Source organism: Phalaenopsis equestris, unplaced genomic scaffold (assembly GCF_001263595.1).
Source record: "Phalaenopsis equestris unplaced genomic scaffold, ASM126359v1 Scaffold000600, whole genome shotgun sequence".
In the NCBI taxonomy this organism is placed as follows: domain Eukaryota; kingdom Viridiplantae; phylum Streptophyta; class Magnoliopsida; order Asparagales; family Orchidaceae; genus Phalaenopsis; species Phalaenopsis equestris.
The window spans coordinates 1,026,555-1,039,517 of NW_018165040.1; the positions used below are offsets into that span (position 1 = coordinate 1,026,555).

A 12,963-nucleotide genomic window follows, 5' to 3' on the forward strand; every position below is an offset into this window, starting at 1 on the left:
ATAAATTTTTTATGTGTCAAAAAATATATTTCATATTTTTAATAAAAAAGGATTTGTGTTAATCTTGAGGCGATTGTCACAATTTACAAAATACATTTAAGTAAGAAAGAAAAATCATCAAGAACATTAATTTCTGCAAACTTATAATCAATTTGGCTGGCTTCACAAAACAAACACAATGAAATCGAAGTCGTTCCAATCTAAGTCAAATCAAAGCAGATCGAGTCATTAAGTTGTTATTGAAAGTTGCTAACACTCAATTAAAATATCAAATATATTTCAAATCTGATAAGCTTATAATCAAATCAAGCATCTTGACGAGTCAAATTGAACGAGCTCAATATCACTCAATTATGACATCATTAAGTTATTCAATATTCATAAAACATTGTTTAATCGAGGGAATCTCTGGGTCCTCACATAGAGTGGCTTGGATTCTTTTCTTATTTGTTGGGTGGCCTCTCTTAGACTTTACAAATAGAGTCTTGTTCTATTCTTGAGAAGGAACCTAAACCTTGAACCATAGGAAAATCGAAGTTTGGAAGAGAATGAGCTAAGGTCTAATATTTTATATCGAAGGTTCAACGAACTTCACCAGCTCCTGCAATCATTGACCACTGTTGACCATAGCTCGTCGACCACCCCCTACTTGTTTCAACGAAATCCCTGACATAATCTCAATGTACGTAGTGGAGTAGCAAAGCACCATACAGAGCAACATGACATCTTAACACTGTGAAGCGACGCATCTCGAAGAAGGTGTATTGAAGTTCCAGTAACTACTCCCAGCTACAATCACTCTAGATTGTTGTGCAGCAAATCTTGTTCCTCGAGGAATTGTATAGTTTTTCCAGCCTTGTAGGACAAGTGCATGTAATCACAAATTCACAGTGAAAGGTTTTGACTGGGCTAGGCTCTGTAGTTTTTTTCTTTATTTGTTTTCCACTTAAAAATTATTGGTGTCTCTACTTGTCTCTTTAATTACATAAGTGTGTGCTAAATTTACGTCAGTATAATAAATAATCACTCTATCCTTGTGAATCTTCTAATACACACCAATTTGGCATCATATGTGAAAAAAGCAATCCCACCACTGAGGGAATTACGATACTTGTTGAATGACTACTAAACACAACACTAATTAATTGAGCATCTCGCCTCAACGCCCATTATTCCAATGGAAAATCATGAAGCTAATGACATCAAGCTTTTGTAGCCTCCTGCCCCGAAAGATGTTATCATGCTGGTGAAGACAACTTGTTTCTCTCTTTATAGGATGAATTGCATATGATGGAGGAGTCTCAAAGTTCTTTAAGCTCCTATGAGAGACCTATTAACTGACGCATACACAGCTAGATGGAGCTTACTTACCACCAGTTCAGCAACCAATAGGAAAATGTCTTGCTCGAGCACACTCATATCACACTCTCTCTTAATGATGGAACTTGTCCTATGCAGGACACCAACCTCCTTGATATTGCGAGTTTCACTCATCTATCCTGCACGGCTAGACCTATAGGTAATCCTCTAGCTTTCACGGGAAACTTAACCACAGGTTTCTTCCTCATAGATTATCCTAAAGTCATTGTAATAGTGTCATTACATGGCCCCTATTGTCTTTAGAGATGAGCATTGTTTATGTAGACCACGTCTTCATTGTATTAACTTTGTGTAAGAATTATTATTGTACAACTTACTCAAATATATGTATGTATTTTATTGGTGATATTATTCAAGTATGTTTTTTGTTAATGCGATTGTCAATAAAGTCGGCTTAGATTTGTTTTAGTTTATTTAATATTTAATATTTTTTTTGTTAGTTGAAATGGTTTAATAAAAATTGTTTAGATTTAATCTTTTACTCTTATCAATTAGTTAATACATAAAAAAATTTGAGCTGTAGATGTTTTTATATTTTCATTAATATTTCATTCTAAATTAATGTTTTATTGAATAAACCTAATTGAAATTAACTAAACATTTGCTTGAATTGAGCTTCTAAATGAGCATAGCTCGAGCCTCGCTAACGAGCTGAGCTCGAGCCAAATTTATTGTTCTCGAGCTGAGCTCGAGCTAAATATTCAAGCTTAATTTAAGCTTGAGCTAGAGCCCCTTTTTAACCATGGGAGCTAAGCTCGAGTCTGTTGTGGCTTGAACTTGACTCAACTAAGTTACACCCCAGGTCTACACGTAAATAAGTTAAGTTTAGACGTTACACATGTAAATACATTGGAATCATAAGGTATGAATGTAAAATCCTTTATCATTTATGTTTTTTCTCTAATCTCCCAACAGAAAAATGAAAGGATGATACTGTTAAATCCAAATCTGTCACAGAGACACGCCAAAGAAATAGAGCGTTGAATGATGGGAGAGAGAGAAAAAAAGGAGAGCAATCACATAGTTATAAATAGTAAATTTGCACAACTTTTATTCATGAAATGGACCATTGCTTATATGAATGGGTCATCGTGCACCGCTAAAGTATGTAGATACTTTTGTGGTATACATATAAAATAGAAGAACGATCTTCGACGATGAAACAAAAAATTGAACATGAAAATTCACACCAGAAAACAGTAACACAGCGGAACACAAAGATTTACGTGGTTCGACAAATTACCTACGTCCATGGAGTTGCAGGGGATTTCTTGAGGAATTTACACCAGTCGATCGTCTCGACTTACAAGAGGAATCTCTCACTTCCTTGCTCTCTATTCTTTCCTCTCTACACCGAGATACACCGAAGAAGAAAAACTTACAAGAGAAATAAACCTAATTTCTCTTATGCCACAAGCCATCAAGAAGAAGCCAAGAGAGAACAATCTTCTTCTTCTTCTTTCTTCTTCCTTCTGCAAAGCACGCACACACACACTGCTTTCACTTCTCTTCCTTTATCCCAAGGAAGTCTGAAAAAGAACACAAAAAAGGTCGTCCTTACTAAAGCTGAAGGAGAGCCGCTCCTTTTATCGTGAAATAGCAGGGAGTGAAGGGATGCTTCGCTTCGCGGTAGAGGAAGGACGGCGTGGTTGGCGCTGTTCACGAATTGACACCAGGCGGGAACAGGAGTCCGGGTCGCGATGTTTCATGATCGCGGAAGAGTGAGAGCGGGAGCGGTCGGACCGGGTTTTGGGCTCCAAAACTCAACAAATCTCCCACTTGGAGACAAGTACACAGGCATCAACATCTCCTTCCTCAAATTGATATCTTCTACTGGCAGCATCGCCTTTTTCTTCAAACAAAAATTCGCCAACTCTGCAACTCAAAGCCCTCGTCTTCACACCAGAAGACCAATTGAAGTTGTGGACAACTTTTAGTTTCTCAAAAGCAACACCCTCAATCAACATATCAACAAAGTCCACATAGTCTCGCACCTCCAATATATTTCCTAGGTTACTCTTATCTCTGTTTACAACTCCCACTGCTCGGACAATATCATGTCTTTGTTTAAAGCCTTTTTCATCAAGTCTGGCCTTGTTCCTCTTACTGTCATCAAGCTCAGTTTTTACCAGATACACCCACTTGTTGTATAATGCATTCTTCCATGGTGGAAGTTCTATCAGCTCCCACTTGCTTGAACTTTCATCTTGCAAGATTTTTTTATTACTTTGCGGTTCTCCACCATCTATCTGCGGAATAATGAGAATGGGTGCCCCGAACCCACTCTGCTCTTCACTTTCATCATCAACAAAATTATGAACTGTCAGCAATAGTATAATGTCTTCTTCCCTGGTGGAAGTTTTGTCAGCTGCCACTTGCTTGAACTTTCATCCTGCAAGATTTTTTTATTGTTCTGCGATTCTCCACCATCTGTCTGCGGAATAATAGAAATGGGTGCCCCATACCCACTCTGCTCTTCACTTCCATCATCAACAAAATTATGAACTGTCAGCAATAGTGCATCTTGTACTTCTTCATACACCACATTTGTTCTATCATTCTTCTTCTTCTTGGGATTTTTGCAGTTCCTCTTTATGTGGTCAGTCTTGCCACAATTCCAGCAAGTTTCTTGCTGACCAGACATTGATTTTGATCTCCCAATATTTGAGTTCTTGTCCTGTCATCTCCCTCTGAAATTAACATTCAGTGTCAAACTCGAACCTGAGATCTCGCCAGAATCTTTCTTATGCACATCCTCAGACAAAATCAAATCACGAATATCATCACATTTCAATTTAGATTTACCCGCAGAACTGCTAACTGCCATCATCATGGCTTCCTAACTATTTATCAATGATGCCAACAATATCAGCGCACGTATCTCATCATCAAAATCAATTTCAAGAAACGACAATTTATTTTCGATAGTAATAAAATCATTCATGTGTTGAGCAACATAAACACCTTTTGTCATCTTCAAGTTGATTAACTTCTTCATCAAGTATACCTTGTTATTCGCCGATGACTTTTCATACATATCTGGTAAGGTTGTCATGAGATCTACAGTCGTCCTCTCCTTGACGTTGTGTGCAACGAACCTCGATAGGGTCAATCGGATAACCCCCAGAACTTGTCGATCCAACAAATTTCATTCAGTCTCATCCATCCTTTCAGGTCTTTTCCCCAATAACAGAAGTTGAAGTTTATTCCCATAGAGGTAGTCCACCTTTTGCATTCTCCAGTAATCAAAATCTATGTCATCAAACTTCTCGATCTCTGAAACCTTCACTTCATTTGTAGTCATCATCTTTCCTCAGATCCAAAGCCACCAGCTTTGATACGAGTTGTTGTGGTAACACAGTGGAACACACATATTTACGTGGTTCGATAAACTGTATACGTCGATCATCTCGACTTACAAAAAAAATCTCTCGTTTTCTTGCTCTCTTCTTCTTTCTCTACACCGAGATACACTGATGAAGATAAACTTACAAGAGAAATAAACTCAATTTCTCTTTTGCCACAAGCCACCAAGAAGAAGTCAAGGAAGAACAATATTTTTCTTATTCTTTCTTTTTCCTTCTGCAAAGCACACACATACTCTGCTTTCACTTCTTTTTCTTTATCTTGAGGAAGCCTGAAGAAGAACACGAAAAAGGTCGTGCTTACTAAATCTGAAGGAGAGCCGCTCCTTTTATTGTAAAATAACAGGAAGTGAAGGAATGCTTCGCTTCACGGCGGAGGAATGCAGGAACGGTTGGTGTCGTTCGCGAATCGACGTCAGGCGAGAATGGGAGTTGGGGTCGCGACCTTTCGTGATCAAGAACAGGAGCGGGATCGCGATGTTTCACGATCGGGAGAGCGAGAGCGGGAGTGGTCGAATCGGGCTCCAAAACTCAACAGATACGACGATGGTATTTTAGTCCATGCATAAACATGACCGTGGAGCCCATGGATATGATCTGATGACCATGAGGCCAGTGAGTCAGTGAGGCCGAGCGATTGTGTGGTGGGGCGGCCATCAAGCCGTCGAACATCTGTTGGGCCAGACAACCATCAAGTCGGGAGTCCATTAGGGTTTAGGGTTTAGGGTTTAGGGAGGCTTTGAGATCGGGCGAATATCAAGCCGAACAGCTGTGAGGCCGGGCTACGACTTGCTGAGGGTCCACGCAAGTGCTCAGAAACCGGATGATCTACTTCACTTTTTAGGCCTATGTGGGTTGGAAGGCGCAAAGTTCATCCAAGTGGAACCTGCCACACACCCCCTAAGCCGCGCTTATCTGGTTTTAAACGGCCATGGAGTCCCTAGCCACCAGTACAACGCAGCTCCCCCCGCCGGAAGCTGCAGGAAAGATGAAAAGCTATCAGACAATGAAGAAAATGGCTTCAAATGTACCTAGATTTCATCATTTCAATTCTTCATCCCCTTCAACTCTCATAACCCCTCACCAAAACTCCGAATAACTCGAGATGATCCTTCCAGCCATTAATCACCACATTCATAGCTCCAATCTTCTCTGCTCCCGCAGTCTCTCCACCCTCTCCGGCCACCGCCGCATTCCTCTCCCCACCACTCCTTTCCAGTTCCAACGCCATCAAGCCGATGAAGAGAACCCCTACGACTTAATTCGCGAGGATCCTATACAAGTCTGCTCCGATCTCTGGGTCCGCTCCTTCTCCCGCTCCCACCTCCAGCCCTCTTTTACCAACCTCACCGGCTTCCTAAAAAAGTTCGATCTCTGGATCTTGGCTTACCAGCGCTCCTGCGCTCATCAAACCGGCTCCTTTCCTCCAAAAAACGCCATCCACGTCTCTGAGCTTCGCTCCCTTCTAGCTCTAAGTCGCTCTGTGCTCTCCGGCCGTCATCCGTGGGGCGCCGCCACCCACCTCATCCTACGCTCGCCAAACGATCCCCCTTCTACACATCGAATTTCGAAGCGCAAATTCCTCGCTCTCCTCGAATCCTCTCCTCCTCCTTTCCAAGACCACGTACTCCAGGAACTTCTGCTCCTTCTGCTCGAGCCAGTTTTTGAACCCCGGTTCTCCCCAAAGTCGCACGCTTTTCGCGCTGGCCGCTCTCCCCACACTGTCATTCGCACCATTCGATCCAACTTTGCAGGATACCTTTGGTTCCTCAAGGTCGACCTCACTGATATCGCTGATGATTTTACTCCGGAGGTTATTGTGTCTTGCTTGGAGAAGGCGGTTACTGATCGGAAAGTAGTCGGTCTGGTCAAATCGGCTCTCAGAACTCCTGTCAAGGTAGTTTCTAAAGAAGACGACAAGGTGCTCGACAAATTGACTAAAAGAAGGATGAAGCGAAAGATACTTAGGAAGAGCAGGAAAAAGAAAGTCCTGAATGAAAATGAACCCAAACCAGATCCTTACTGGCTCAGAACTTTCTTCAGCTTTGCTCCCGAAGAGGCTGACTGGGTTCCTATCTATGGCCATTGTGGTATCCTAAGCCCCTTGCTTGCCAACATTTGCTTAAATGAGCTGGATAACTGGATGGAAGATAGAATACTGAATTATTTTCAGCCTTCCAAGCTTGATTCCATATGGAAGAACTCTATAGACGATGGCTCCCACAACCCAGCCTGGCCTGAGTTTGTGCCCTCAAGCGGGCCAGAGAAGACGAGGAGAATGAACTATGTGAGATATGGTTCACATATCTTAGTTGGTATTCGAGGACCAAGGGAGGATGCAGTTCAGTTAAGAAAGGATTTGATCCAGTTTTGTGAGAAAACATACAGTTTGCAGCTGAAAAATTCAAAAACAGAAATTGAGCACATTACAAGAGGAATTCAGTTCTTAGATCATGTAATTAGCAGGCGAGTAATTCACCCAACGCTGCGTTATACAGCTACCGGCGGACACCTCGTAAGCAAAAAAGGTGTTGGAACATTGCTCTCTATCACTGCAAGCTTGAATATGTGCATCAGAAAGTTCAGAAAGCTTGGGCTTGTCAAAGGGGATAAGGATCCAGAGCCACTCCCTTGCATTCCAATGCTTTATTCAGGCCAAGCTCATACTAATTCTCAGATGAATAAGTTACTGGAAACCATGGCTGATTGGTATAAATATGCAGATAATCGAAAGAAAATAGTGGGATTCTGTGCATATGTCATAAGAAGTTCTGTTGCTAAGCTTTATGCTGCAAGGTACAGGTTGAAATCTCGAGCCAAAGTGTATAAAATTGCTTCACGCGATCTTAGCCGTCCGCTGAGGGAGAGCACAAGAAATGCCTCGCCGGAATATTCTGATCTTATAAGAATGGGACTTATTGATGCCATTGAAGGTGTGCAGTTTTCACATATGTCACTGATTCCATCGTGTGATTATACACCATTGCCTACAAATTGGGTGCCTGATCATGAATTAGTGATTCGGGAGTACCTTAAGCTTCAAGATCCTAAGTCCTTTTGTAAGCTGAGAAAGTTTGTAAAATGTGAGGAATTGGGTGTGCCTCAGGAGGATGTATCGAAGATTGTTTGGAACTTTAAGGTTTGTGGAGTTTTTGGTAGGGAGAACCATGTATATGATAAGCAATTTGTTAACTCCGCCGAAACTTCAACATGTGGTAAGCTTTTGGTCAATTGACTATAGTTTAGATGCTTTTGCCAGCTTGTTAAGTGGAATAGCACTGACTTTAATCTTAACTGAATTCACTTAAACTTGGAGATTTGAGGTGTTCAATAAATTTTCGTGGCTACAGGTAGAGAAGAAGGAATTTTTGCGTGAAAACTTTTTTCAGCTTTTGAGTATGAGACAGTAAAAATGGAAGTCGCAGTGTGGTTTCGATCACTCATGATTTCGGTGATGGAGGAAACACAGATCGCACAGTCTGCTTGTGGATAGGTAAGAGAACAGTGGAGATAGAAGTGATTTTGTAAGATAAAAACAGAGAACGATAACTTATGATTTTGAACTGTCGAAGATGAATGCTCTTGTGAATTTCTTCTTTTTCTTATTTTTATTTTTAAACATACGGTCAACAATTACTATTCAAATTATCATCCCTTCTACATTAGTTCTCCTGGTTATAGAAGGGTATTTTCTTCTATAAAATATACATATGATGAGATATTTAGGGATCTCTGGCTACTTATACTTACAGTGTTCCATCGCGAGAGTATATACAATATTATCTGTGGTGTGTTATCTTCTATCAGCATCACATTTCACAGTTTATCCTCTACATACTTCGTCGGGTCACATCTCTCGGCTTATTTGGCCCTTTGCTTTAGAATGCAATTTGAGGCTAGCTCGCCTCTGGAGCAGATAAATTGTTCTTCTACAGGAGGACTGAGGATGATAGAGAAACCTTTGGTGAGTTGACGAGATCTTCGGATGGATCCTTTTACGATTCACCTTACAAGAAAGATATCCGTCAAGTGGTCTCTCTTAGCCAGCTACTCGTACTCAATTGTTCGTTGAATTGGGTCTTTGATGGATTGTGTCGAAAGAGCCACTAAGCCTGCTAGAACTCTTACTAGCTCAATACAACTGCTTCTTGTCATGCAATTGGGCTGCAGAGTCTTTTGGTGAGTATTTTGGTCAGTTGATTCCTTGGAGGCACATATAGATTGCAAATTATGCACTTTTTCAGTTACTCTTTTATGAAGTGCCCATCAATTTTAACATCCTTGATATGATGACATTGTATTGGATTGTGTACAATACCGATAACTTATTTGTTAACACAATATGTTTCTTGGACTATTTCCACTTAATTTTTAAATATTATAATATGATTTTGATTCATAGAAGCTCACAGATCTCTTTGCAATGACTTTAAACATTCAACACTTGATCTTGAAAGCAAAGGCTTTTTTTTTTTCCCTACTTTTTCAAGCTATGAGGTTTCCCTGTAAGAGTGATCGAGTGAGTGTGCGTGTATTTTATTTCCAAGGAGTACGTTGATCCTGAATATCCGTGATAGGGTTGGCGTAGCTCCCGTGACGGACAAAATTATTGAAAGTCGTCTTAGATGGTTTGGTCACATTAAACGTCGATCATCTAATGATTCTATTAGAATAGTAGATGTTTTAGATTCAACTTGTGTTTAGAAAGGCAGAGGTAGACCTAGGAAGACTTGGGCTTATTGTATAAAAAGTGATCTTAATTTACTAGAACTAAATGAAAATATGACACTAAATAGGACACAATGTAGAAAAAGGATTCATGTAGCCGACCTCATGTAGTGGGATTAAGGCTTTGTTGTTGTTGTTGTTGTTGTTGTTGTTGAGTACGTTGATCCACATGATATAGCATGCCTTCAATTTTATTCTGTTTAGGTAACTTCTCATAATAAGCTTATGATGAAACGTTCATCACAACTTCTGATAGTTATTTCTTCTCCAAATCATTCATAACAAAATATGAGTTGGAGATTGTGATGGAGAAGTTGTAAATTTTTGCCAATTGAATTTTTTCTATCATTGCTTACAATTGATTTTCTATTGAAAACATACCATCAATAAATTTATGATTGATAACTTTTACTTGAATAAAATTTATATTTCTAATTTTCAATCTTATGAGTATAAGTTGGAGTGTGATTCCTTTAGTGTGGCAGAAGAGAAACTATCAAATTCTGACGAAAAATGACCCCTTATATCCAGGTGAGGTCTAATTTCTTCTTATTTTGATATCTTTGCTCTTGCTCTGGTTTAGTCGATGTAATTAGATATTGTCTATTTAGACTATATAATTAGATGTTTTTTTTGCATATTGCTCCTTTAAATTTGGCATAACTAAAATCATGATTGTGATAAATGAATTTTAAGTGCTTGTTAATTTTATGTGGTTCAAATTTTTTCTGACTTCTTCCTATTTACTTAAAGCTGTCATTTGTGTTATAAAATTGAATGTTTTTAATATTTTTAATGCATGATTTAACTAAGTTGAAGCCGGCATACTATTTATTGGCATACTCTTATGAGGTCATAATGATAAACCTGTGGCTTATATTAAGTTAAAATTATTTAAGCTCAGAGGAGCATATTAACCTATGGCTTGTTTGACATCATTTTTTTTTGTGTTTTTAAAAACATATTTATTTAATTTGTTTTTATATGTTATCATTTTTTGTTCTTAAAAATAAATTAAAATATTTTTAAAAATATTCAATCATTTTTAAGTGTTTTGAACCTTTTTTTTAAATAATCATTCTTTAATCAAATAACCAAATATATTTTATTTCAAATCAAAATAAAATAAATAAATAAAAAATAAAAAACGGCCCTTCAGCATTCATCAAGCGCTCTACCTCAAATTCATAGTATCTTTCTTCAAAGCATTTGCAATGTTGATTAAATAAACCTATTTAGTACACCTAAACAAAATATTTGCCTCAAATTCCTTAATCTTTTGTTCCCATCAAAAGAACAAATACTCCACAATATATTCTCCCTATTTATTCCTCACCGCAAGCTAGTTAAACAAAGGTTGATCAGTGAACCTATGGTCCACAACCTAACAAGTTAATGCCTGGTAGGACAACACTGATGGAATGAGTTGGGAGAAGTTATTACCTCACTTAATTGTAAGCATTCAATTCCTATTAGTATTAATAAATGGTTAAATAGAAATTGTTAAAATAACCTCCTGACTATTTTTAGGGGTCATTTTAGTCCCAGAGTTTTTTAAAATGACAATTTAGTCTATAGACTCTTTTAATATGAGTTTAAATAGTCCATCACGAAGATTATTTCAGCTTTTATTAAAAGTGTTTGCCGACTAATTTAGTACTTTGGTAAAGCCTTGGACTAAAATGATCTCATCTAAATAGTTAGGGGACTATTTTTACACTTTTTTCAATGGCCACTATGGATTACTTTTTGTTTTCTATTTTTGTTTTTGTTTTTTGTTTGTTTTATTTTTATTTTGTTTTATATTTTCTGTTTTTAAAAAATATCTTTGACATTGCTATAATTTATTTGTTTTTAAAAACAAAAAATAGTAAAACATGTTTTGTTGAGTTTTTTTTTTAAGACAAATTTATATTTATTATAAAACAGTTTGATCCGCGTGCGCTCCAATGTTATGTTCTGTCATCCATGGCGTATACAACGTCTTTTTTGTTCCACTCAGCACAAAACATTACCTGTGAGCAGGTAGGCAGCGGGCGGTGGTTGGGGCTGAGTGGCATTGGGCGCAGGTGGCGGATGCAGATGGCAGGGGCCTGCGACTGTGGCGAGCAGGGCCGCCAATGGGGGGCGGCAATGGTAGGGGGCGGGCGGGTGGCGGGCGGAGACTGACGATTCGAGTGCTGCGAGAGGCGGTCGGCGGAGCCTCACACATGTAATGTTTTGAAAAACATATTTCTAAAACAACAAAAACATAATTTATGTGTTTTTGATGTTTTGAAAATAAACCTTATGTGTTTTAAAAACAAATTTAATAAATGAAATAAAAACGAATAAACAAACACTATTTTTTTTGTTTTCAAAAACAAAAAATAGAAAATGGAAAGGGATCCAAATATAGCTAAATGATTGATTTATGCCCATGACTTAAAGTAACCCAACAAAATTGGTGAGGCTCACAAAATGGCACTTTATAAGAAGAAAGTTTTGGATTGTTGGGGAAAAAAAATTAAATGCGGAAATATGGAATACCGATTCGATTCGAGAGATCCGAAGCAGAACTTAAAGAAGAAGCACACAAAGTAGAAATACACAATATCACCAAGATTTAACTTGAAATAAATCTAAGAACGGGGAAAAATTACGAAAGCACGCTATATCAAGAAATCCACTATGAAGAAATTAGAAGAAACGTACAGATTATGCCACAGTAAAGCCTTTCACACATCATCTCTCTTTCGCACGAGAAATCAATGAAACTTTCCTTCACATGCACTACGCTCCTCTCCTTCCTACTGCAAAAAACGAAATATAAAGCCCTGAACTGCAAAAATTCAATTCATAGGCGCCTTAGACGTTGGGTTCCTATTTCGATAGCTGATATAGAAAAAAAATTAACTGCAGGCTCTCATTTAAGCGGCACAATGTTTTATCAAGAACAACTGAGCAAATTTCATCGCAAATTCACGTACGTCGCATCTGTAAAATCTTAAAGCTAGATCCACTTATTCGAAGACTAAACTCTCAACCAACATGTTAAAACATATATCAATGCTTAATCTCAAGAATTTCAAACTCAAGCCAAGCGATACTACATTGCAAACAGGCAATAAACTATCAAATCAGAATCACACAAAAGTACCAAAGGGCATAGAAATAACAAGTAGGAACATTTTTAAAAATTACAAAAGTGCTATTCGTTTTGTGATAAAAGATGTGGGTGTTATAAATGTAAGAAAAAACAGAGTGTAGGTGTTAGATGTGTAAACATATAGGAATTGGGATGTAAGTGGCCCAAAATTTTATATTGTACAGGACTTTCATGTGAAATGTTTTCTAACCAAGTCAATAGCTTTCGTGTTGGCTAGGCTTTGTAATAGATTTGTTGCTTCTGCGTTTCTGCTGGCAAGTTTTTATGTCTATATCTTGATCTACATTGACTTACGGAGCATTTATTTTTCAAAAAGAATATATATATAAAAAACGGCCCTTC

The 12,963-nt window shown here is 38.3% G+C and overlaps 1 protein-coding gene across 1 annotated transcript; it reads left to right on the forward strand.

Annotated features, from left to right (window-relative positions):
* Nucleotides 1–5,607: 5,607 nt before the first annotated feature.
* Nucleotides 5,608–9,092, forward strand: LOC110029749 (uncharacterized mitochondrial protein ymf40). The gene is made up of 2 exons (XM_020732176.1): nucleotides 5,608–7,960; nucleotides 8,096–9,092. Exons 1-2 carry the CDS (start codon nucleotides 5,851–5,853, stop codon nucleotides 8,119–8,121), a joined length of 2,136 nt encoding a protein of 711 aa, XP_020587835.1. The 5' UTR covers nucleotides 5,608–5,850; the 3' UTR covers nucleotides 8,122–9,092.
* Nucleotides 9,093–12,963: the final 3,871 nt, after the last annotated feature.

Coding starts and splice junctions, on each gene's coding strand:
- LOC110029749 (XM_020732176.1), top strand. CDS start 5,851: ATGATCCTTCCAGCCATTAATCACCACATTCATAGCTCCAATCTTCTC. Junction 7,961..8,095: donor CGCCGAAACTTCAACATGTG/GTAAGCTTTTGG, acceptor TCGTGGCTACAG/GTAGAGAAGAAGGAATTTTT.